This window comes from Colletotrichum abscissum (assembly GCF_030869225.1).
Source record: "Colletotrichum abscissum strain IMI 504890 chromosome Unknown Scaffold_44.1, whole genome shotgun sequence".
NCBI lineage: Eukaryota > Fungi > Ascomycota > Sordariomycetes > Glomerellales > Glomerellaceae > Colletotrichum > Colletotrichum abscissum.
Genome location: NW_026850365.1, coordinates 360999 through 382950, shown reverse-complemented (window position 1 = coordinate 382950; position 21952 = coordinate 360999). Strand labels below are relative to the sequence as shown.

Below are 21952 nucleotides of genomic sequence, written 5' to 3'. Positions count from 1 at the left end.
GGACTTCACAACCCAAAACCAAACGCACGCTTTGCCTCAGCACTCAGATCCTGCAGTCCCACGTATCCCCTGAGTGTCCTTTCATCCAAGTCATTTCCTTCTTGCTGGTCTGGCGGTGGCCTCCCAGCAAGAGTCTCGGACAATTGCTTCTTCACATATGTCTTGTTGTTTGTAGTCGTGGGGCATGCGGCAATGTATAAGACAGATGCGTTCTGTGATCCCTCGTGCACCGGATCAACTGCATGGCAGACCTGCATAAACACGATTAGCGGCTGCTGAATCTAAAACACATCAAAACTTACATCAGCATGCCACCAGACAGTGTCGCCCGGCTCCATCTTCGGTACATGAATTAGGCACTCTGATAGTCTCAGATGTGGATGCGATGAGCGACTAAGCCGCTGGCTCTGGGTCTTGAACGTTCCAGGAAAAAAGCCGGAGTCATCGAGAGTCCACTTGGTCGCATCCATCATATCCGCAGAGTCGACAGGAGGCCTGAAAAACGGTCTCAGCACCATGTATGCAATGACAGTAGCCACGTTGGGGTAGACGAGCAGCGTTCCCTCGCTTGGGGCAGTCCGTGTCAAGGCAGTCCACCCCTGGAATGAGCGGAAGACCGATGAATGAGCAACGCCTGGATACAACTCTTGGTTCGCGACTTTTCTTAGGCTGAGGTCGTATGGATCGTGTAGCTCAGGTTTTCCGGAAAAGATGCTGCCGTACACCTCTCTGTATGCTGCATCTGCCCATCGAGCTAGGCTCCCGGCGTCAATGTGCGGCCCGAGTCCGAGGAATTCTTGTCGCGGAGGTCTATCTCGTACTCCATCATAGTACACTAAAGGGTCTGGCGAAGTATCTTCACCACTTTCATCGTGCCAAAGCTGGTTGAGGAGGCGTTGAAGTTGAAGGTGGTTTGGGTGCGATCTTATGGCGTTCTGAGTGGGTGAATCGTACAGCATCAGCATCGAGGGAGTCTCTTTTGGCCATCCCTGGATCTTCTGCTTATTTTCGGCGACGTAGTTTTTAAGATCTGCGTAGTGTTGAACTATTTCGGTCTTGGGAACGACCCCACGAATGACAAATGTGCCGACTCTCTTCACCTCATCCCTTTCGGCTTCCGTAAGACCCTTGTCGAGCAGCATGTGGGCGTCGAAAACTGGAATGATGCTTCGACCCTTGTCGACTATCTCATCCGTGACCGACTTGAGCTGTTCACAGACTCGAACCCAGCTTTCTCTCAACGCCTCGGCGCCATACTGGGATATGATTGCCCTCTTAGTGTCAAGAAAGTCGGGATCTTTTGGTTCAAGGGGATCCTTGTCGGTGTATTCCGGCCACGCGGGCCACTCTCGGACGCTTCCGGGCATCTTTGAAAGGAATCTTGTGCTGCTTCAGATTTCTGATGAGCTGGGTTTTGAATATGTTAGCGGCCAAAAGCATGAGAAATGCCATCTTAAGTAGCTTATCATTCACCGCCCGTCATCCCGCATTTTCGATGCGATCTTCCATGCCCCAAGACGGCCCATGTCAAGTCGCGCTGGCGGCCTAGCCGATAATTCAGTCTGTCAAGACCCGCCCGAGCTCGCCCGAGTGAATAAGCTCGTATGAAAGGTGACATTTCCCCGCGATGACAATCTGGGATAGTAACTCTGTGCCAGCCGGTAGTTACCAAGTGGGCCACGATAGGCTCGCCCGAACTCACCCGAGGCCTCGAGACAGCCAATCAACTTGAGCAGATCACAAATCACCACGACTCACAATTGATGGGATATAAGGGCGATCAAGAAGCCATGCGACAATAGAAAATGATAATGAAGAGAAGTCAGGCAATTCATTTCCAAAGACACTCATTAGCAACATGGGTTTTGAGCGTAAACATGTCTCCAGGTTGGTACCGGCCAACTTGAAGGTGTTGTCTCCTTTGCTTCTGGCTGTAGCCATTGTTAACTCGGCAGTAAGTACAGTTCCCCAAAAACTGAAGCATCTTACTAACCAGGAGATGAAAGACTCTAGGATACGATGCCTCAGTCATGAACGGCCTCCTTATCCTCCCCTCGTACACCGAATACTTCCACTTGACCCCTGCATTGGAAGGTCTCAACAACGCTGCATCATGGATGGGAGGCATTCTGGGCGCCTTTTTGATGCAGCCGGTGCCAGATTACTTTGGACGTCGAAGAGCTATCCTCGTCGCATCCGTCATCACAGTAATCGGCATCATTCTCCAAGCCGCCGCGCAAAACATTGCCATGTTCGTCATCGCTCGAATCATCGTTGGCATCGGCTCTGCAATCAGCAACGGCGCTGCTCCCACTCTGCTCGGAGAACTTCTGCCAGCTCGCAAGCGCGGCCGAATTCTCGGTCTGTTCTTTTCCTGTTTCTACGTGGGAAGCTTGGCCTCAGCCATTGTCAACTACGGCAGCCAAAACATCCAGAGCACTTGGTCTTGGCGTCTTCCCTCTCTTCTTCAGTTCGTGCCAAGCTTGTTGGCAGTGATACTGGTGCCATTCGTTCCGGAGTCCCCACGCTGGCTGATTGCGAAAGGCCATGATGATGAGGCTCTTGAGGTTCTCGTGATCATGCAAGGTAAGGGCGTCGAGGATATTCAGCAAGGACGGGCGAGTTTGCATGAGATCAGAAGCATTATGAAGAAGGAGGAAGAGGAGTATCCTCGAAACCCATGGAGAGAGATCGTATCTACGCCCGCCAATCGGAAACGCCTCGCCATTCTTTGCACATTTGGACCCATGATCAACATGTTTGGCAACTTCATCATCTCGTAGGTGCCATCCTTCAGATACCTTGACTTCTACTTTCGCTTACCGGAGCTAGGTCTTACCTGACCAAGATCTTGAGTCAGGCTGGTATTAGGGACACAGTGAAGCAAACACAGATTCAAGTCATCCTGAACTGTTGGTCATTTGCTGTTGCGGTCTTTGGCAGCTTCATGCTCGACATTTTAGGCAGAAGGAAGCAAACCTTCGTTGGTGTGGGCGGTATGATTGCCATGCTCTACATTACGGGAGGCCTCATTAAGAGTGAGTTCTGATCCACGCCTTCGCCCGGCATAGCTGCCGTGAACGTGACCTGAGCGAGGGTCAATGGTTAATATCTCTGTAGCATATGGTGAATCAACCAATCAATCTGGAATCTACGGCACGATTGCAGCCATCTTCCTATTCCAAGGGTTCTACGCCTTTTCCATCACACCAATGACCAGTCTATATCCCACGGAGGTTTCGCAGTACAAACTTCGAGCTACGGGAATCGCAATCTTCCGTATGCTGGACTCTGGATTCGGGCAAGTTTACCACACCATTTATTTCAAAACTCTCTGCTAACATAGGGTAGTCTGCTGGCTTCATTTACTATGGCATACGCTATGGCAGATTTGGGGTGGAAATTCTACTTCATCAACGCTTCCTGGAATGTAATCTTTCTTGTAATATCATACTTTACCTTTGTGGAGACCAAAGGACTCAAGCTGGAAGAAATTGCTTCAAAGTTCGAAGGACCTAGGATTCTAGAGGCGAGCATGGAAGATTCGACCTCCCAAGAGATTTCAGTCACTGGAAAGGGGGTGCACAATGTTGATACGAAATCGATGTAGGCGTAAGTGGCTATTTAGTATGAAATTCAGATCTATGAAAGACGAAGACATTAACACCTTGTTCCTCGCAGGAAATTAAGAAGTCTATCTAGATACAACCTTTGTCATTTAAGAGCTCACTCACTGTCCTTCGACTTGAGCAAGGACCGCATCCATCTCATCCGAAGTTGGGAGGTTGACGACCATCAGGTACAGAGCATCTTGCCGCATCAACTTCTTCAGCGGCCGGTTTCTCTTCCGCTTCTCGCGAGCTTCCTTTCCAAATTTTCGCTCTCTGCCTGACGCCTCGAAGCGTTCCTGGCGTCTCTGCTTCAGACGTCGAATGGGGCCCTTGTGTCCCTCCGTCGAACTCGAAGCCTCTAGACCTTCTTCTTCAGATGAATCCTCTTGCATGAGCTTTGAATCAGGATGTTCTTTCCTGAATCTGTCTGTCGCCTTTCGATCGTAGTACTTCGAGATGGAGTCTCCGAACTTCTTCACCATGTTTTGCTTTTGCCCTTCATCCATCTTGTCGAGTTGAGGAAAGACGAGCGGCGCTGGCTCGGGGATCTCGGCCTCGCTCTTTGTTGTACTCGAACCCGAGTGCAGTAGCTTCTTCCACTTGCTCTGTTTCTCGCTGCCTTCTACGGCCTGGGTGATATTGTGATCCAGATCGATGTTCTCCACGACTTCGCTGCTAGACGGCTTGTACTTTACAACAAGGGCATACAAGCCTCGAGGTTTGAAAAAGTTTTCGTTCATGACTTCGAGGTAGTTGTTTTGTTTGTAGTTCACGTAGCCCCTGCGCGACGCCTCAAGCCCCGTTTGCACTGAGAGCGTTACCAGCATTGTGATGGGCGCGAACCCGCCAACGACTGTGTGAGCGAGATCTGCACCCATGACGCCAGCGTTCACGACCCCGAACCACGGGCTTCCTTTGATGCTGTTCTCGAAACCGTCGAGGAACCCCAGCCAGGCGGCTTGATCTATGCCGCATTCTTGTAGGACCGGGGCGTAAGCTCGCACGAAACCGCGGTGTCGAGACTCGGGGCGACGTTGCGGGAGTATGACTGGCATTGGCAGACCATGCTTCTCGCTTCCGAGGTTAGAGGTCTCTGGTGGCGGGTGGTGAACGATGAATTCGGTCAGCATTCCCTCGATGTCTTCAACCGGTACCCCATGCTGATTGCCGGAGGACTGCGACTGAGCTAGCTGGGCTTCATCCAGTGCTCGGGTCCAATCTTCGTCAACGTCGGAATCATCCCCCGTCGCTTGATGTTGCGCTACTGTTGTGTGGCCAGATGCGACTGATTGCCCTGCTTGGACTGGCTGTATGGGCACATTGTTGGTTTTTTGCGTTGCTGACGGTTGTTTCTGATCTCCCTGGAATTTCTTTGCAGCATCGACAGCGCTGCCGACGATTTTTGAGATTGGCCCACGGCGGTTCAGCATGTTGGCAACGGTATCGGCACAGAGAACGCGGTGGACTAAACGATTGAGCTAGCTCTCAGTAGGATGCTTGGTATGTCACTCGAAAGCCGAGAGAAATCCCAGAGAAACTTGCGCGAGACTAGTCATTTCGCACGGCACATTCTACCCGATATAACACGATTATAAAGAGATGGGCATTCCCCCGCGACCGAACGCCTCCATCAGGGACAGCCTCCATGATTTAGAAAGCTGACGAGAGAGTTTAGCGTAGGATTTCAGGCGGGGTAAAGAGACGAGAATCCCTCAAAGGCTGCTGTCTCGGGCGCAAGCTACGCACAACCCTTGCCAAGTCTGAACATGAAGGCATGCCATCGACGAACCAACGCTCATCAGATTTTGGCCTCAGAGGGCCCCCAAGTTACATTGTTTCGTATGCTGTACTGCTTGATAAGAAGTTAATGCAAGCGAGGAAGGCTGCCGCATGTCGTAGAATTGAGTTTGGTCGGAGAAAAGAAGATTGGGGTGGTGCCGCTGATCAGGAACAGCGACTGAGCAAATGAACCCATTCAACAGGGCAGGGTACATGGATCAACGGCTTAGCGCTTACAAGGCACAGCCAGAAGAAGCGATCGCAAAGGCCAGGCACCCAGAGAATGAAGAGACAGGCGGCAGGCAATTGAAGCATGGCAACGACAGGGACTTTGCCTGGCGATTGTCTCGAATCCACGTAGCAGACGGTGTTGAACGCCTCATACTCCTGGTTCCGCGCAATCTTGCGTAAGATTCAGCTCTCAAGGACGAAGAATGAGCTTGTTTGCGTTAATCTTCATGTTGGTTGCACAACCGCGTCATAATTGGGCTTTACCTCCACACAACTGCCATCGGCTATTCTCGTCTCAAACCCCTCTCTGCTTGAGTGACACTAACTTCACAGACTGCCATTGTTGGCCGTGCAATTTCCAGGATTTTTGTCAAGGACTTTGACAAATGAGAGACTCTCGCCGCGTCAGCCGGTGCCATTGACTGGGTCTCAAGCGTCAGAACCGTCAAGACTGAATACTGCACCCAGCAGATCCCCATCCATCACACAACGCCACATATGACAGCCACTGTGGCACTAGCTAAACCTGAATTTCCTGGGGTAACGTAACCGTGTGGCGGGTATCCTTGTGGCGCCCCCTCCTAAATGACGACTGCCAATGGAGGGACATCCCACATCGTGAGTGGAGAGGCCGTTTCCCTGTTTTCAAGGGCGAACCTCCTCGGATCCGTGTGCCGGAGCGCGGCCAAGACCGGAGACAAGCTTCCACTACTGCGGGAGCGGATGGAAGCTCGATCACACATCCCCGCAGTTCACGTCATGAATCCCTCCCTCGCCGTCATGAAGGTGCTTCTCGAACCGAAGTTTTGCGCTCGGAAGCTGAGTCTTTTGCCAGTGGAACTCCACATGAGCTCATAGCAACAAAATTCGGAGCTGAGACATGGCCTGCTGATGCTGCGAAGACGGCGGCAAGACGGTCTGGACTTCTGGGCTAGAGAAGTTGACGAAGGTGACATCACGCTGGTTATTGGACGAGAATGGATGAACATCGTGCGTCGAGAAGCAGTATTTGATGCTCTCTGTCCCCGGCTTAATCGACTCAGAAGAACCCTCCACAATACAATTTGATACCAACAACAAAACACAAGCTACTTTGATACCCCGAAACCCGAGCCTTAAACCTTATACTTTGTTATTACAATAACTCTTTGCTACCTCTACAACATCAATAAGTCAATCAGGAATCATGGGTTTGGGAGCTAAGATCAAGAACGCCCTCCACAGCGACGACCACCCTCAAAAGACCACATACGAGGGCGACCAGCCACCCGGAGCATTTCCCTCCGACTCCACCACAACCGGAACCTCCAAGCCCACAACCGGTGGCTACACCGGAGGCACCACCGGCACTACCGGAAGCCATATCCCTAGTACCACCGGTACCGGCACGCATCACACCAGCAACACCACTACTGGCTACAATGATCCCGATGGAGTTCACGGCCCCCATGCCGGAAGAGTAGCCAACAAGGCCGATCCGAGAGTGGACTCTGACCGGGACCACCGCGACGCGCCCACCTCCGGCTTGACCGGCAACACCCACGGCACCACTCACGGCACAACCACCGGCCATACTGGAGGCTTGACCGGCAGCAACACCGCAGGATACAGCAACACCACCACGGGCTACGATGACCCCGATGGCGTCCACGGCCCGCATGGAGGAAGAGCTGCCAACAAGCTCGACCCCAGAGTCGACTCCGATCGCGACCACCGTGGTGCTCCTACTGCTGGTCCGACTGGCAACAACACCTACGACAACACCACCGGCACCGGCCACGCCGGAGGTCTACACAGCAACCCCCACGGTACCACCGGAGGTGTCGGAGGTGTCGGTGGCAACACCACCACCGGCTACAACGACCCCGATGGCGTTCACGGTCCTCACTCCGGCAGAGCCGCCAACAAGCTGGATCCCAGAGTTGATTCGGACCGCGACCACCGCGGCGCGCCAGGCGCAGGTGTCACTGGCACCCACCGTCCCCATGACTCCGGTGTCGAGGTCGGCCACGGTGTTGGCCACAACAAGCCCTACAAGGGCGAGTACCTCGCCAACGCTGAGCGCGCCAACGCCCAGGACCCCTACTGGGGCGACGTCGGCCGTGATGGCTCTGCTCTCAACAAGGACTTGCCCCTGCGCCCCAATGAATCTGCCGTCGGCCATGGAGGTCCTCAGGCCGTTGGTGGAGGACACTACAACCCCGCGGCGTCAACACACCACGACCCTGCGTCCAGCGTCGACCGTTCTATGGAGGGTCGCGACTTTACTCACCCCCACGGCTCCGGTGCTGGAGTTGGCGGTGCCGGCAGTGACCCCTACAGCGGCGTCCACAGCGCTGCTCACAACCCCCAGGCGGCTTTGTCCGGCGGCAACGTCAATGACCCGTACGACACTCGCATGAGAGACAGAGACATGGGCCGTGAGCGCACCGGACATGGAGCTGCTGGTGCTGGTATCGGTGCTGGCGTTGGTGCTGGAGCCGCCGTGGCTGCTGGCCAGGCTGCTCACAGACATCACCGCGATGATTTGCATGAGTCTGGTCTCGGAGGCAATAACACTGTTGGCGGCGTTAACTCTCCTGTTGGGCACAACACCCACGGTACCCACGGCGGCGTCACCGGAACCCATGGGAGTGTCACTGGCACCCACGCTGGTGGCGTCCATGACCAGCACCGCTCCAGCCTTACCGGCAATGAGCCCGGCGTTCCCAAGACTAGCATGCTCGATCCCTACAACCAGTCTCCTACCGGCACTCACGGCACCACCCACAGCAACGTTGCTGGCACTGGTCTCGGAGGACACACTGGATCTTCCGGTCTGAACCAAGGTACGCACTCTTCTCATGTCCCTGGCACCACCGGCCCGGGACCCCAAGGAATGGGTCCTGACCATTACGGCCCAGGACATGATGGAGCCAAGGTCTTCCACACCTGCACTAAGTGCGGCGAGGACAACGATATCAGCAGATACTTCAAGAAGGATGCTGTTTACCGTATGAACTAAGGAATTTGTTTGATGAAAGCGAGCACTGTACCTATACCTTGTTGTATTCATTAGTTAACTCATAATGATCATGATCTTAATGGCACTACTTCGATCCTTTTCCTTCTCCTCAATGTGCACGTACAATAGATTGAGTCGTCCAACTCAAAATAGTGCGCAATGGCTTTGCTCATCTATGCCACTATTCGCCGCGTTCTCGCAAAATTATCCACTGAAATAGATGTCCATATTCAATCGGATCCTAAACTGCTTACCACCGTTTCCTCCAGCGCATTCGCATGTCTCTGTCCGGCGGTACAGCTCCCGCACCTACATACGCCTTGTCATTCGTAGGAGGCCTTTCCGAATGCGACCCATCAAAGTTGACCCAATCTTCAAACTCAATATCAAACCGAGACGCAATCATAGCGACAGCCAGCATGATTTCCTGCTTAGCAAAGAAACGCCCTGGGCACATGGACACACCACCACCTGCAACACGTTTATTAGCCAGGGCCATGGAGATGACTGGGTGTATACGGCTTACCATATGGGAAGAAGTCGCTCGGTCTTCCGGCTACGGCAAACTCCTTGACTCTCTGAAGTTTGCCATCCTCATCCTCTTTCTCGACAAATTTGATATGACGTTCCGCCCAGAATTCCGACGCAGGGTGCCTCTCGACACCCCACACTGACTCTTCACGATGCCCAATCTGCGTCGGTGCCTGCACCAAAGAGCCTTTACTCAGATGATACCCATCCAATTCCATTGGTTCCATAACTTCACGAGTGATGTTGATGGACACGTGCATTCGTAGTGTCTCCACGTAGATGGACTGAAGCAAAGGCAGGGTAACTAGTTTTGCCACATCAAAGGTTCGCTTCCCAGTCTCGGGATCAATGATGGACACCGAATCAACCTCTTGGCGGACCGCCTGGAAGAGTGACCGATCCTTTATCACTTCCATAACAGCCCAAGCCGTCTGGGGCACGGAATTCGAGTTGATGCTACACGGAAGTTTTCACGTCAGTCAGGTTACTTCCACAACCAGAGAGAAACTGCGTTTCATACCCTGTGATACTTCCAATGTACATCCCAGCACGCGATTGAAGCGAGAATCCTTTCTTCTCCCAAAATTTTGAGTGCTCACGTTGGAGTCTCGAGCCAAAGATCGGTTCCCAGTCCGCGTCGGCATCGGGCCCGTTCCAGTCAAATTTGGCCCAGGCATCAGTCAAAAAGTCTGACATCATGGCTAGGGTTTTGCGCTGAATGTGTTTTGGTTTTGGATTAATCCAAGTTGGAAGGCCATACATGAGCTGCATCGCAATCGTGTCGAATTCCCAGAAGATGTCGACGAATCCCGGATGGTCCTCAATCAGCTTTCGCCCTGCAAGCGAGACCGTCGCTGCTTCTGCCATATTCTTTTTAAGATACTTGAACAGTTGCAAGGTTTCCCACTCATCACGGGACTGCTGGTCGAGCTTCTCGCCGAAAAAGGTAATGAACGACTCCGCCAACTTCGCGGTAGCCTCGGCGCGAAAGAGGTGCTCGTTGAAGACGTGATGCAAGCCGACCCAGAACCTCTGATTCTCAGGCATGCTCTCAGTTCCCGCAGCCGGGGTCTTCAGACGACCAGATCTATCGTTGTACATTATCGCCACGTCCTCGTCAGTCATCCCTTGCACCCGCCCATTGACCATGACGATGAACTTATCCGAGCTGAGCGTGTTATTCGAGCTGTTGCGGAACAGCTTCTGCACATTGTGAGAGCCTGCAACCAGGTACACAGTGTCGGCGCCGAGGTTGAACTTCACCACGCTGCTTTTCTTCAGTGCTTCGGTGGCACGCTCGAGGAATCTACTGTTGTCGGTGATGTACTGATATGTGTTTGAGACATAGGGGATGAGACCCGGCAAGCTCGGGGGCTCGTTTGCCTTTGGTCGCAAGACATGGCGCAGGAAAGCTATGCCAATAATCGGTAGCAACAGCCAGGTGATGATTGGTGATGTCGCATGTTGTTGGAGCGACTGCAAGAGTCCTTGGTTGCTGCCAAATGACTCGGAAGTTTTTGTCGAAGCCATCGCCAGCTGTCTAACAGGCAACTACCCTAAAGATATGTGAGGCACTTGATGATGATAAAAGAGATGTGGCGTCGGTGAGGGGTAGAGAGACCGTTGTTTTTGTCTCGGAGGCGCACCATTCCATCATCCGAAGTTTGGCTTTGAGTTATCCTGCCGGTGCGTATCGCTGGATTGGGAATGTTACACTAGGCTCGTTCAACTCGTCATGAACATGGATAGCCAAGGTTTGAGCTGAAGGATCGAAGAAAACATGCATATAACTGGCCAATCCTCAATGAGGGGTTCATAAGCCAGGAACGCGTGGACAGTCACCGCACATGGCAAACACAACGGCATCTTCACTCAAATCATCTCGCTTGTTTCTGTTTCCGATACGGCCAGTGAGGTGCGCACGAAGGATTGCGCTAATTCAGGGTGCACCCAGCCCGCGTCTTTATGAACGAACGGGTGTAAGCGCGTAAGCATCTTCCCCTTGATGACGTCCCAAGACCCTGGTCGAGCGGTTATCGTGCATCACATCGCATCCCATATTGTTGCGAATATCGTCTGATTTCTTGTGAGGCTCGTTGAAACCCGTCTATGCAATGTCCAGAGTCTTCAGGTGCTCGGTGTTGGTCGCGATGCTTTGCTCCAAAGAGATCCAACCCGGCCTGCCCAGCCTCTTCAGCAGGCTCTCTGCCCTCGCAATGGGCTTCACTGTCACAGGATATTCATCATTGTGGAAGTTATCGGCAAACTTCCTGCCCGGATTCTGCTTCCGAAGGATATCCAAGATGATGTCCCAGTTCATTGGGTAGGCAAATGCGAAGATGCGTTCACCCTCGACATCAGGCAGAAGAGCCGCCGCAACGTGTAGGGCAGCATCATCCTCGACGTCGATAAAGAAGTGGGGAAGATGCCAAAGCTCAGGAAGTGTCTTTCCCTCAAAGAGTTCGACAATAAGGCCGAATGACGACGAGCCTCCAGTTTGAGACGGGTCGATGCTTCTTCCAAAGTTGAAGTCTGGAACAACTAGCAGAGAGGATGAGAGTAAGCACGTGCGGTCGTGTCATGAATGAGGCTTCTTCTATGTTGCCTCAGAGAGTATTAAACGCCGACTTACTCGAGTTCACCACGATATCTGGCCGATTGGATTTATTCTCTTCGTAGAACTTCCAGATGGTTTGCTCTTGCTCCATCTTACTCGCGCCGTAAATCGCTCCGCCGTGTTCAACACCCCAAGGAGGAGGTGCCCAAGCCAGTTCCTTGGCGTCATGACCAAATGTGTCCACATCCACCGTCTGACCCTTCAGGGCAAAGAAGTTTTCCTTCTTGAGTGGCATGAGAGTTGAGGCTGATGAAGTTAGAATGAACCGTTTCATGTTTGGTTCCTTGTATGCTGCCTCGATAGCGACCATCCCGCATTTCACTGCACCTCCAATCACTTCGGCTGGGTCGCCGTTGAAATCGATGACGGTAGCAGTGTGCACGAAAATTGACGCCCCTATGATATTAAGTCAGATGATCCTACATGAAAACGGTGCACTCGAAAGTGCATGCATGAAGCAGGGCGGGTTCTCGGAGCTTGACGCCGTGCTCGAGGGCCACAACAGCACTTACCTTTGATAGCCTCATCATACGCGCCATCAACCTGCATATCAGGAACCACATGTAGTTCAAACTTCCCTACCCCGTACTTCTTCTCAAAGTGTGGGACAAGCCAAGCACTCTTCTTCGGGTTACGGACCGTTCCGCGGACTTTATGTCCATATCGAATGAACTGGTCTGCGATGTGAGACGCAATGTAGCCATTAGCGCCAGTGATCACGGCAATTGATCCCTTAGGGACAGCAGGGTTCTCAATGAACGACATGCTCAATTCGGTAGTGGCAACTTGGCGTGTGTCTGTCTTGTTGCTTGAGTTCAGATGCCGTAACGTATAGCTGCGTTTAAATACGTATAATGTGGTGTGAACAAAAAGAAGGGGAAGTTGAATTCGAGGATAGTTCAGACGGCATATTCTTATATGATCTGGATTAGCATATATCATAGAGACTTTGCCGTTGAGAAATGTCTCGTTATGTGGCCGGCCGGAGAAAACAAACATCTCCGTCAAGTGGGTCGGTGACTCGGGCTCGACGTGATGCCGCCGAAACATGGTACGGAGGCAGTGGGTTTTGTCCGCCGTCACCTTGAGCCGCAAGTCAATAAAAGTTGACTCGGGCGCCAGTGCTGAACTAGTCTGAAGCATCATGGTTCCATCGATCTAACCTTAATAGTTTACAACCTAACGAGGAATTGTTGGATGTTGTGTGGGTTGAAAGCCTCGAATGCTGCTTGTTCCGATGAAAGCTATCATCTTCTTCTTAGACGAGTCCACAAGTATCCATTCTCAACGCGTCGACCATCCGTACAAGTGTTGACTCGAACCTCAATATGCTGCTCAGAATTTGAATAAAGTGGATGTGAAGTCAGCAACTTGTCTTGGCCCCTTACTTGTCATTAGAAAGCGAATATTGTTGGGTTTCGCGGAAACAAGTTAGATTTGACCTCAGCGCCAATTTGCACGCAGAAATTTTTGTCTCCCTCCTTCAAAATATTGGTGATCTCCCGCCATCATTCTAAGCAGGCGGAATGAGCACGATGCTACAATGGTGTGTGGAGGAAATGCACCAGAAGCTGCGTCATGATGCATGCAACCCTTGCAAAGCTGAACCCTAGCTGAGGTTAGCTCAAGCAGCGTCCTAAGTAAGCAAGGCTGCGAAAAATATGGCTATCGCAAAATCCATCAGCACTAAATCTATCGAGCTTCAATTATCACTGACCGCCGCGATGGGTTGGCCTCTGAGCCTTGCGTAGCGGAAGCCATCGGACCTACCAACGAACGGCTTCCAGCGCCAAAACATTTCATGCTTAGTAACTCTCCCTTGCCGCCGCAGACATGGCCACCAAGCCCAAGCAGATCCGTTTTGAAGAGGATGGGTTCGATGATTGGTCAGACTCCCCGGAATCGCCTTCCCGGTCACCAACGCCCAGTGTCAGTTCCTTTCAACGTGACTCTCGCCCAAAACGTGGCACGACGCGGATTCCTTCACGGATTGTTTCCAAGCGCGCATTGATACATCTTGGATACTCCTTTGCCGAAGATGGAGACACCATTATTGTTCAGCTGGCGCTCGGACAGAATCACATCGAGGAACTTCTTGAACTCAGCAACAGAATCCGAAGCTCAGATCAAGGGACTTCTGAAGTCGGCGATAGCGGTGAGACGGGCCCCCGAGATAAAGATCAAGGCTTTGACTGGATCAACGTCAATGCCCCTGATACAGAGACGCCGCATCTAGAGACGGGAGAAATCGGAGACTTCTCTGGGAACGAGGATGAAGAGTCGACGCTAGATGACACGGATTGGGACTGGCACAATCTCGAAGGTCCAGTGATCTACTCAGGGGTTCTAAATCTGAACAGCACAAAATCGTCCATGGACAATGACATGAACTCTACTGCCGGAAAGCTTCTGGCTTGGAATCAAGAAAAGTCAGATCTCATTAATGGAGCTAAGACGGAGCTCAATACAGCGTATGCAGCAGAGTTCTATATGGATCGAGTCGGCAACCAAAAGATCACTCTTGCCTGCCCGGAAGACTACGAGTTTGGGGGTACAGATGAATCCCTTGTTCGGTTAAGATGGCTGTGAGAATAACCCAAATCATGAGGCAAATGTCAAAACTGACAAAGAAATACCTTAGACACGTACAGTCCGAGTCCTTGAATGTTGCGACTATGGAGGTAAGCTTTGAACAATCGTGAGCAACTTCACAAACACAGAAGCGTGGTCACTGACCGACAAGTAAAGACTCTGATATCAGACTGTCCATATATATCCCAATCACTTAGGCTAGTAGCACTTACAGTTCTCAAAGAAGTCACTGCGAAATGTGAGAGATCTTCAGAAAATGGCTCTTACCTCGAACCTGGCTCAATGATCCAATACATTGGGAGATACAACAGCTCACTTGGGGTCTATGCAGACGAAGACGCCTCTGATACCGAACCTGTAGTCTTCATCTCTTCACCTCATCTTCTTCTTACCGACAGGCGCTCAGCCAAAAAATTCCCCGGGAAGCACTATATGAGGAGTCTTCGAGAAGTTCTCTATGGCTATGACGACGAAACACAGCCCAATAATGACTCTCGAGGACGAAACTTCAAGCTCGACGAGGATGGACCGACCAAATTGAAGGTTCCGCAAATTTGGACCCTAATAGTTGGTGCAGGTAAGCTTTCCATTTACTAAATAAGGCACTCGCTTACACTTCCTGACTATATCAGACCTGATCGTCACCTTCTCAGAACTCTTGTCGCCAGAGATACAACAAAATCTGATCAAGATTGACCGGACGAAATCATCTGCAGGACTTTACACCGTCAGGCTCATTAACGAACAAGACATGTGTCGGTATCATGTTGTCGTTAAAGCCGATTGGAAATATGCAGTGAGTTCACGGTTGACACCAGCTTCATCCTACTAGGAATTTTACTAAGAGTTGGAGGACTTCCTCAAGCATGCGGTGGCACTGGCACTTAAGGGGCAAGGTCCTGTAAATGCAGCTGCTTACGTGCTAGTCAACGATTATTGGGGCATAATCACAGCAGATATCTGGCTGAACTTACTTGCGAGCGAGACGATCGAGGACTATGTCTTCGGAATCCGAGAGAAACACGAGGCGCAGCGGAGACCCAATGAGGAATTCCTTGCCCTGTCGGAAAAGCTCCTCACTGCGGGGAGCAGGAGCAATCTGGGCAGCCGCAGAGCGTCGCGCCGGAGGTAGGATATGAATGAGATCTTACGTTTTTGTGCGCCATATGTACTGATGATTCTCCACCATTCACCTAGTTCATTCAGGTCCGACTCGAGAGCCACAAACCTGAATCCGATCGACATGGATATGCAGATGGTACTGCATCCCGGTATGTGGGAATATGGTGGTGACTCTCCGAGCCCTTCAGAAGACGGGTTAGACCAGGTAGGAAGCGACACGTTTGAAACTTCAACCCTGTCATTTGACTCACACTTGGGCGTTGATAATTCATCACTCGATGGCACTGTTGACTTGACTACATCCATGTCGGAAACAAGCTTTAGGATGAGAAACATGGCCAACTTTGAGTCATCTGTCTCGCTTGAGGGTGCTGAAGCCCCGAGGCTCTTCAAGCTTAAAAAGGAAACAGAAGAATCGGATCAGACGAGTCAAACAGTACGTAATTACATCATTTGCATGACGAGACGAAGCTGACAATGGTTACCTCGTGCAGACTGGTAGCCCACGATTACAGCCTGGCCAGCCATATGTCGAGGTTGTTGAAGAAAGAAGATTTACTCTCCCACGAATTCACAGACAAACAACTCGATCTATGTCAACGAGGAGTTTGAGATCGAATCTCACGTCCGACGTTCCTGTATCACGTCATAGACGACGTCGAAGCCGTTCAAGAACTCCAAGCTTTACTTATGCCCGCGAATCTCCTTTAGAAGCAGAGCCACTTCCATCTTGGCTCACTGATCAGGAGCAGTTCAGAAGAACACGCAGTGACGCAAGTTCTTTCAATGGCTCGTGGACCAGACAAACTCCCGATCGGGGATTTGGAACAAGTTTTCTCTCCACAAGCTTACCGCCACTGGATCTAGGCGATCTCAACTTTGTACCGTTTCTTGCCTGGAGACTAACATGGGACGACGACAAGAGATCACAGTCCGAGATTGAAAAGACCCTTACTCAGCTACTGGGTAATCTGAATGCGACTATCGAGTCGGATAGAATGGGAAAATGGTACAAGGCTTCTTTCGAATGTACCAAGGGCGAGCTTACGCAGCGGCTAGCTAGCATGCTACAATTATCTCCTCCCAAACCAACTGGAGAGGCAACTGAGGGCGTGGCGCAGACTAACTCGAGGCCGGACGTCAATCCAGGCTCAAACTCTGTAGTTGACGCCGATCTACAGGAACCAGACCTAGAGACCAGCATTGAACATGAGGGGTCTACTGGAAGCCTTGTAGCTCCAGCGTCGACGTTGTTTGGGTCTACCGAGAACGAAGAAGATGAGTTGGACCCGAAGGTTGAACCCAACACACACTTCGGCCACCCTATACACAATTCATCAAGCGAAGATCTCCGATCTGGTAATGATCTTTGGAAACTGATGGATTCCAAAGAGGACCATGAATCATTCCTCCTGTCGAGAATATTTAGCGTTTCTCAAAGTATGCTCAGCGCCTTTCTTCCCGACGAGGGGCGTCTCGTCCATCATCCGGTCTGTAAACGATACTGGGGCTCAGTCGACGCAATATTGAGGGTGAGGGCTTAAAGCAAAATGCAAACGTTAGTGTCTAAACTAACACCCTTCAGGGGCTTCAGTGGTCGATCGATGAGATGAAAGGAACGGATCAGCTTTTCTGGTTTATAACACGGCCTACTACCCCCTTTCCGCCAGGAGAGTCAGCCTCAGTTTCAGGCTCAAGAGCTCTAGGCGATTGCGATGAGTGCGACAAGGTGAAACGATACTTGTCACCAGAAGAAGCACTCGACCATTGGCACAAGGTTCACATGAGAACTCCATGTCTGTACCAAGCGAGAAGGGACCGGGTATTTGATGATCCCTGTTTCGTTTGGATCCGCCGCCATACAGTCGAAGAATCCCGGACTGTCAGATCGAAGGAAGCTCCTAGGAACGAAGTGGTTTCGTGTCTAGAGCTATTCTATGAAGAGTTACTAGACATGGTTGACCGGACAGAGGAGCTGCACAAGCTGGTCATGAGCGTGACTAGCCTGGGAGACTCGGTCAACTGCCATGACAGCCGACCTCATCTGCCCAATAGCCTAGTTGAGGCCTTTGAGCGGATCGTTGGCCTTTTCGTACTGAAAGCCAAGGAGATTTCCTGGATGAACAGACTCACTGTCACTCCTGATTCGTTATACGGCCGTCATGCTGAGCGACGCTTGATGGATCTCAAGAGGAATGCGGCAGCAATCTCAGAGCGTGTTCGCAATCACCTCGACCGAGCGAAGGAGGACATCATCCTATTGGGAACCAGTAGAGGTGACATGGACAGGATCATTATCGCACCAATAGGCCCCGAGTTCCTGGCAGTTGCGCTGATCAGCAATCTGCAGAATAACATCTCCAAGCGAGGCACCAACGAAAAGGTCGATCTCATCAGTCACTACCGGAACTACACTGCCAAACTCCGTTTCAACACCAACCGAAAGCCGAAGCGGCAGGCTTTTGTAGAGATCCATACTCTCGAAGAGGAGTTGGAGGCTTTGCAGATGGTGGTCGCTTCGCAGCAAGGACTATTGAGGGCGTACCAGAGGCTCTTTTCCCCGTTAAATTTCAAGTACCCCACGACCGACTGGATCTACTATAAGGAACGAAAATCTCTGTTCAGACTCGAGAGCAAGTGCGTGCGCAGACAGCAGCGACGCTTGGCGGAGCGCGATAGGGCGCTTGGAGTTCTTCGGAAGAAGGTGAGGGTGTTGAGAGACGAGACGAAGCAGAGAATCGAAGTCCTTGACGAGGGCCATGGAAAGGCGATTCGGGTGTTTACCATAGTTACCTTGTTCTTCTTGCCATTGTAGGTCAACTTTCACCTTGAGTTGTTGAACTTTTGGGGCTGATCACAAGATTTAGGTCATTCGTCACGAGCTTTTTCGGAATGAATACGACCGACATCAGAGATACCAACTATGACCAAAAGATCTTCTGGATCTCGGCCCTCCCCGTCACGTTTGGGGTCATAGGGTTAGCATTTCTGTATGGCTACAAGTGGGATATGATCGCGGGATGGGCAAACAGGACGCTGAGATCGGCCGACAAGAGTACAGCCCCCCATGATTTCTTGAATGAGGAGATACCGACTTGGACGAGTACGGCGGAACCAAAAGATACCTGGTTGCCAAATCATGGACGAGCCAGCGTCACCGGGTGGAGATATCGAATGTCGTATCTATCCGCACGGCAGCGGCGGCGAAAGGGCAGAGTTCCTAGGAAGAAGACGGACGATAGTCTCTTTCGGCCATAGCATTCACGAAGCAGAGGCAGTTTCTAGGTTGAGGTAAAGCGGGATGCTTGCTATGGTCTCGAATAAAAAACTGAATGGACATGGTATCTTTAGCGTGCCGCAGGTGGCTTCTTCGTATCCTCCTCTGGTTGCTCGCGTTCTTGGCCATCGGCATCGAACAGGGTTTCCTGAGCTACACAAGACGTCAGTCAGATTATCACCACCAATGCAGGCGAGCGACTTACCACTCCAGAGCTCAGCATAGAGTCCGCCCCTGTCAATAAGTTCACGATGGGTACCCATCTCGGCTACGTTGCCCTCCTTCAGTACGATGATGAGGTCCGCGTCGAAAATGGTGCGCAGTCTGTGGGCTACGAATACACTGGTCCGTGCCTTTTCACGAAGAATGCTGTTAATGTTGAGCATAAGAGCCTGCTCGGTGTGGGTATCCAACGCGCTGGTGGCCTCATCGAAGAAGAGCAGAGGCGGGTCCTTGAGAAGGAGTCTGCTGACGGCCAGACGCTGCTTTTCTCCGCCGGAAATCATCAAGCCACGCTCTCCCACCTTCGTCTGGTATCCATCGGGGAACCGCTCAATGATTTCGTGGATGCGTGCGCGCTGAGCGGCGGCGATGACGCGCTCCGGGGGTGCTGACATGTCGCCATATCGGATGTTGTGCTCGATGGTGTCGTTAAAAAGCGGAGTGTCCTGGGGAACAACGCCAATGGCCCGGCGGAGAGAGTCCACCTGGACTTGGCGAATATCCTGATCGTCGACAAAGATGCGGCCAGACTGCGCGTCGTACGAACGGAAGAGGAGTCGGAGCAAGGTAGATTTTCCGCAGCCGCTAGGACCGACGACGGCGACCTTCTTGCCAGCCGGGATGGTAAGCGACAGGTTGCGGAGGATGGGGCGATCGGGGTGGTAGCCAAAGGTGACGTTTTCGAATCTAATTTGTCCACCCTTGGACAGAGCCAAGGGTTTGGCGTCGGGCGCGTCCTTGATGGAGACGTTGACCTTTTGCAGGTTGAACAGTGTCTCCATGTCGAGCAATGACTGGCGAAGCTCACGGTAGACGGAACCAAGGAAGTTGAGGGGTACGGAGAGCTGGAACACGAGCTGGTTGACCATGACGAGGTCACCGACAGTAAGCGTGCCTTGGGCAACACCGTTAGCAGCCAGATACATCATGGCTGTCAGCGCCGAGGAGAAGATGATGTTTTGTCCACTGTTGAGGAAGGCTAGCGAAGTTGCGACTTTGATGGAGCTCTTCTCGTAGACCTGGAGGGCCTGATCGTATCTCGCGACCTCGAACTTCTCGTTGTTGAAGTACTTGACAGCCTCGTAGTTGATCAGCGAGTCTACGGCAACTGTCGATGCCTTGTTATCGGCCGCGTTTGCTTGTCTCCTGAACTTTGTTCTCCAAGCTGTCGTCCAGATGGTGAAGGCCGTGTATCCAACCATGGTGAGTACCGTAATGGCGGCGAACTTGGCGCCATACTGGTACGTCAGGATACCGCAGACCATCGAGATTTCCAGTGCAGTGGGGAGAATGTGGAAGACCATGCTCGTCAGCAAGAAGCTGATGCCCTTGGTACCGCGATCAATCGCCCTTGTCAGTCCACCAGTCTGCTTGGACAGATGGAAGCTGAGGTCCAGCCGCAGCAAATGATCAAAGACGTTGCAAGCGACTCGCCGGATGGCCTTCTGAGCAACGGAAGCAAAGACGGCGTTTCGGAGCTCCTGGAAGATTGTGGCGCCTATCCTCGTCGCACCGTATGCCAAGATCATACTCCCCGCGATTGTCACCGCCGTGCCGCCAGTTGCGCCAAAGTCGACATTCATAGAATCCACGATGCTCTTGAAGTAGAAGGGAACCTGCACGTTCAGGACCTTTGCGCCAATCAACAAGGAAACAGCCAGTCCGACGCGGAACTTTGTGCTCAAACTGTCCTTGGGCCACAAGTATCGCGACATCTCCTTCATGATGGCCCAGTCGGCCTTGCGCTGCTCCTGTGTAGACTTTTCTGGCGTTGCAAGAGGATCGACGGCCGTACTCTTCTTCGCCTTGGCAGGTTCTGCCTTGGAGAGCTGTGCCGTGGTCTTGTCGGCGCCATTATCGATCTTTGCCGTCGTCGGCGGCTTGGGTTGGTCGCGTCTCGAAGGTGCACTCGTTTGGAAGATGCGGATGGGGGCCCGGGGGCTTTGAGGAAGCCATGCCGGTCGGTAGAATTGGGTGTGGGAGATGCCTCGAGGGCAGGCCAAAGGAGCCTTGGTGACGGCTCGGATGATCATCGTAATCGTGCCCTGCGCCGCAACTCGATCATCTTCCTCGTGGGGTCTGCGGTGAGAGACGTGTCAGCGAATGGCGGGGTGAAGGGGGCTGAGCCGAGCTATCGATAAACGATCCGATCACGGGCATAGGTCGGCGGAGATTGGCGCAACTCACCACAATTGAAGAGTTCAGACAGCAAACATGAGGCCAATCGTGGTTTCCGGATGATGCGGGAGGGGAACGTCAACCGGATTGTACGTGGTTGGGTGTCAAACGCGGCGATGATGCACAACGAGGCGTAAAAGTCGCAAGCACCGGGCTCGGCATTGTCGAGCGCCTCGGCCGGGATGATGCAATCGCCGGCGCCTAAGGCACCTTGAGAGCCCGCCCGATTGGCTCCATACAGGCACACCGAGCACACCGAGCACAACAAGGTGCGCAATTTCTTACCGAGACTCACCAGTCACGGACCAAGGTCTGCGGGCACACCGAGAATGCTCACCGATCATTCCCGTGGCAGAATAGGAAGAAGAACCAACCTAACTCAAACACGCGCCTTGTGAAAGAGCTTTGATGGTATGAATTATTCTTTCTGGCGCTTATGGATCTTTAGGCCATAGAATTCAAATGCATCAACTCAGCACTGGCTCTGCTCAGCACTAACAACATCGCGGGCCACAAGTCTAGGTAGAGTGCAAAATATGCGAAAAGGTGAGCGCCAACGCAGTGCAGGTGACGTATGCATCGCCGCTCAAGGCATTCGTGCTCCTTAAAGCATTCTCAAAATCGCCAAGCTTCGGTTATCGCCCTTGAAGCGGGCCGGGGGGCTAGATTTTATGTCCGGCCGATGCGGCTCGCCCGTTCTTAGAGTAGAGCCGTGCCTAAGTTTTAGTTCATCGCCTGCGCGGCCGCCCTCTTCTAATTCTAGAGTCGGATCCTAGGACGCATGTTCG

At 52.2% G+C, this 21952-nt stretch overlaps 8 protein-coding genes across 8 annotated transcripts; 3 read left to right on the top strand and 5 right to left on the bottom strand.

Moving 5' to 3' along the window:
* Nucleotides 1–5: 5 nt before the first annotated feature.
* On the bottom strand, nt 6–1367 carry CABS01_13413 (uncharacterized protein; the record flags this gene model as incomplete). The annotated part of the gene is made up of 2 exons (XM_060546756.1): nt 6–251; nt 303–1367. The coding sequence occupies 2 exons, from the start codon at nt 1365–1367 to the stop codon at nt 6–8; spliced, it is 1311 nt and encodes a 436-aa protein (XP_060395088.1).
* Nucleotides 1368–1858: 491 nt separating this feature from the next.
* Nucleotides 1859–3341, top strand: CABS01_13412 (uncharacterized protein; the record flags this gene model as incomplete). The annotated part of the gene is made up of 4 exons (XM_060546755.1): nt 1859–1954; nt 2007–2779; nt 2833–3038; nt 3121–3341. The coding sequence occupies 4 exons, from the start codon at nt 1859–1861 to the stop codon at nt 3339–3341; spliced, it is 1296 nt and encodes a 431-aa protein (XP_060395087.1).
* A 389-nt stretch (nt 3342–3730) lies between these two features.
* On the bottom strand, nt 3731–5041 carry CABS01_13411 (uncharacterized protein; the record flags this gene model as incomplete). The annotated part of the gene is made up of 1 exon (XM_060546754.1): nt 3731–5041. The coding sequence occupies one exon, from the start codon at nt 5039–5041 to the stop codon at nt 3731–3733; it is 1311 nt and encodes a 436-aa protein (XP_060395086.1).
* A 1766-nt stretch (nt 5042–6807) lies between these two features.
* On the top strand, nt 6808–8625 carry CABS01_13410 (uncharacterized protein; the record flags this gene model as incomplete). The annotated part of the gene is made up of 1 exon (XM_060546753.1): nt 6808–8625. One exon carries the CDS (start codon nt 6808–6810, stop codon nt 8623–8625), a length of 1818 nt encoding a protein of 605 aa, XP_060395085.1.
* A 250-nt stretch (nt 8626–8875) lies between these two features.
* CABS01_13409 (uncharacterized protein) lies at nt 8876–10686 on the bottom strand (the record flags this gene model as incomplete). Its single annotated transcript, XM_060546752.1, has 3 exons — nt 8876–9096; nt 9152–9612; nt 9677–10686. The coding sequence occupies 3 exons, from the start codon at nt 10684–10686 to the stop codon at nt 8876–8878; spliced, it is 1692 nt and encodes a 563-aa protein (XP_060395084.1).
* A 577-nt stretch (nt 10687–11263) lies between these two features.
* On the bottom strand, nt 11264–12538 carry CABS01_13408 (NAD dependent epimerase/dehydratase; the record flags this gene model as incomplete). Its single annotated transcript, XM_060546751.1, has 3 exons — nt 11264–11697; nt 11789–12169; nt 12286–12538. The coding sequence occupies 3 exons, from the start codon at nt 12536–12538 to the stop codon at nt 11264–11266; spliced, it is 1068 nt and encodes a 355-aa protein (XP_060395083.1).
* A 1068-nt stretch (nt 12539–13606) lies between these two features.
* Nucleotides 13607–18745, top strand: CABS01_13407 (uncharacterized protein; the record flags this gene model as incomplete). The annotated part of the gene is made up of 10 exons (XM_060546750.1): nt 13607–14316; nt 14415–14454; nt 14522–14942; nt 14998–15161; nt 15213–15493; nt 15563–15923; nt 16065–16125; nt 16355–16927; nt 17167–18298; nt 18355–18745. 10 exons carry the CDS (start codon nt 13607–13609, stop codon nt 18743–18745), a joined length of 4134 nt encoding a protein of 1377 aa, XP_060395082.1.
* An 89-nt stretch (nt 18746–18834) lies between these two features.
* CABS01_13406 (iron-sulfur cluster transporter ATM1) lies at nt 18835–21019 on the bottom strand (the record flags this gene model as incomplete). The annotated part of the gene is made up of 2 exons (XM_060546749.1): nt 18835–18917; nt 18970–21019. The coding sequence occupies 2 exons, from the start codon at nt 21017–21019 to the stop codon at nt 18835–18837; spliced, it is 2133 nt and encodes a 710-aa protein (XP_060395081.1).
* Between the last annotated feature and the right edge of the window lie 933 nt (nt 21020–21952).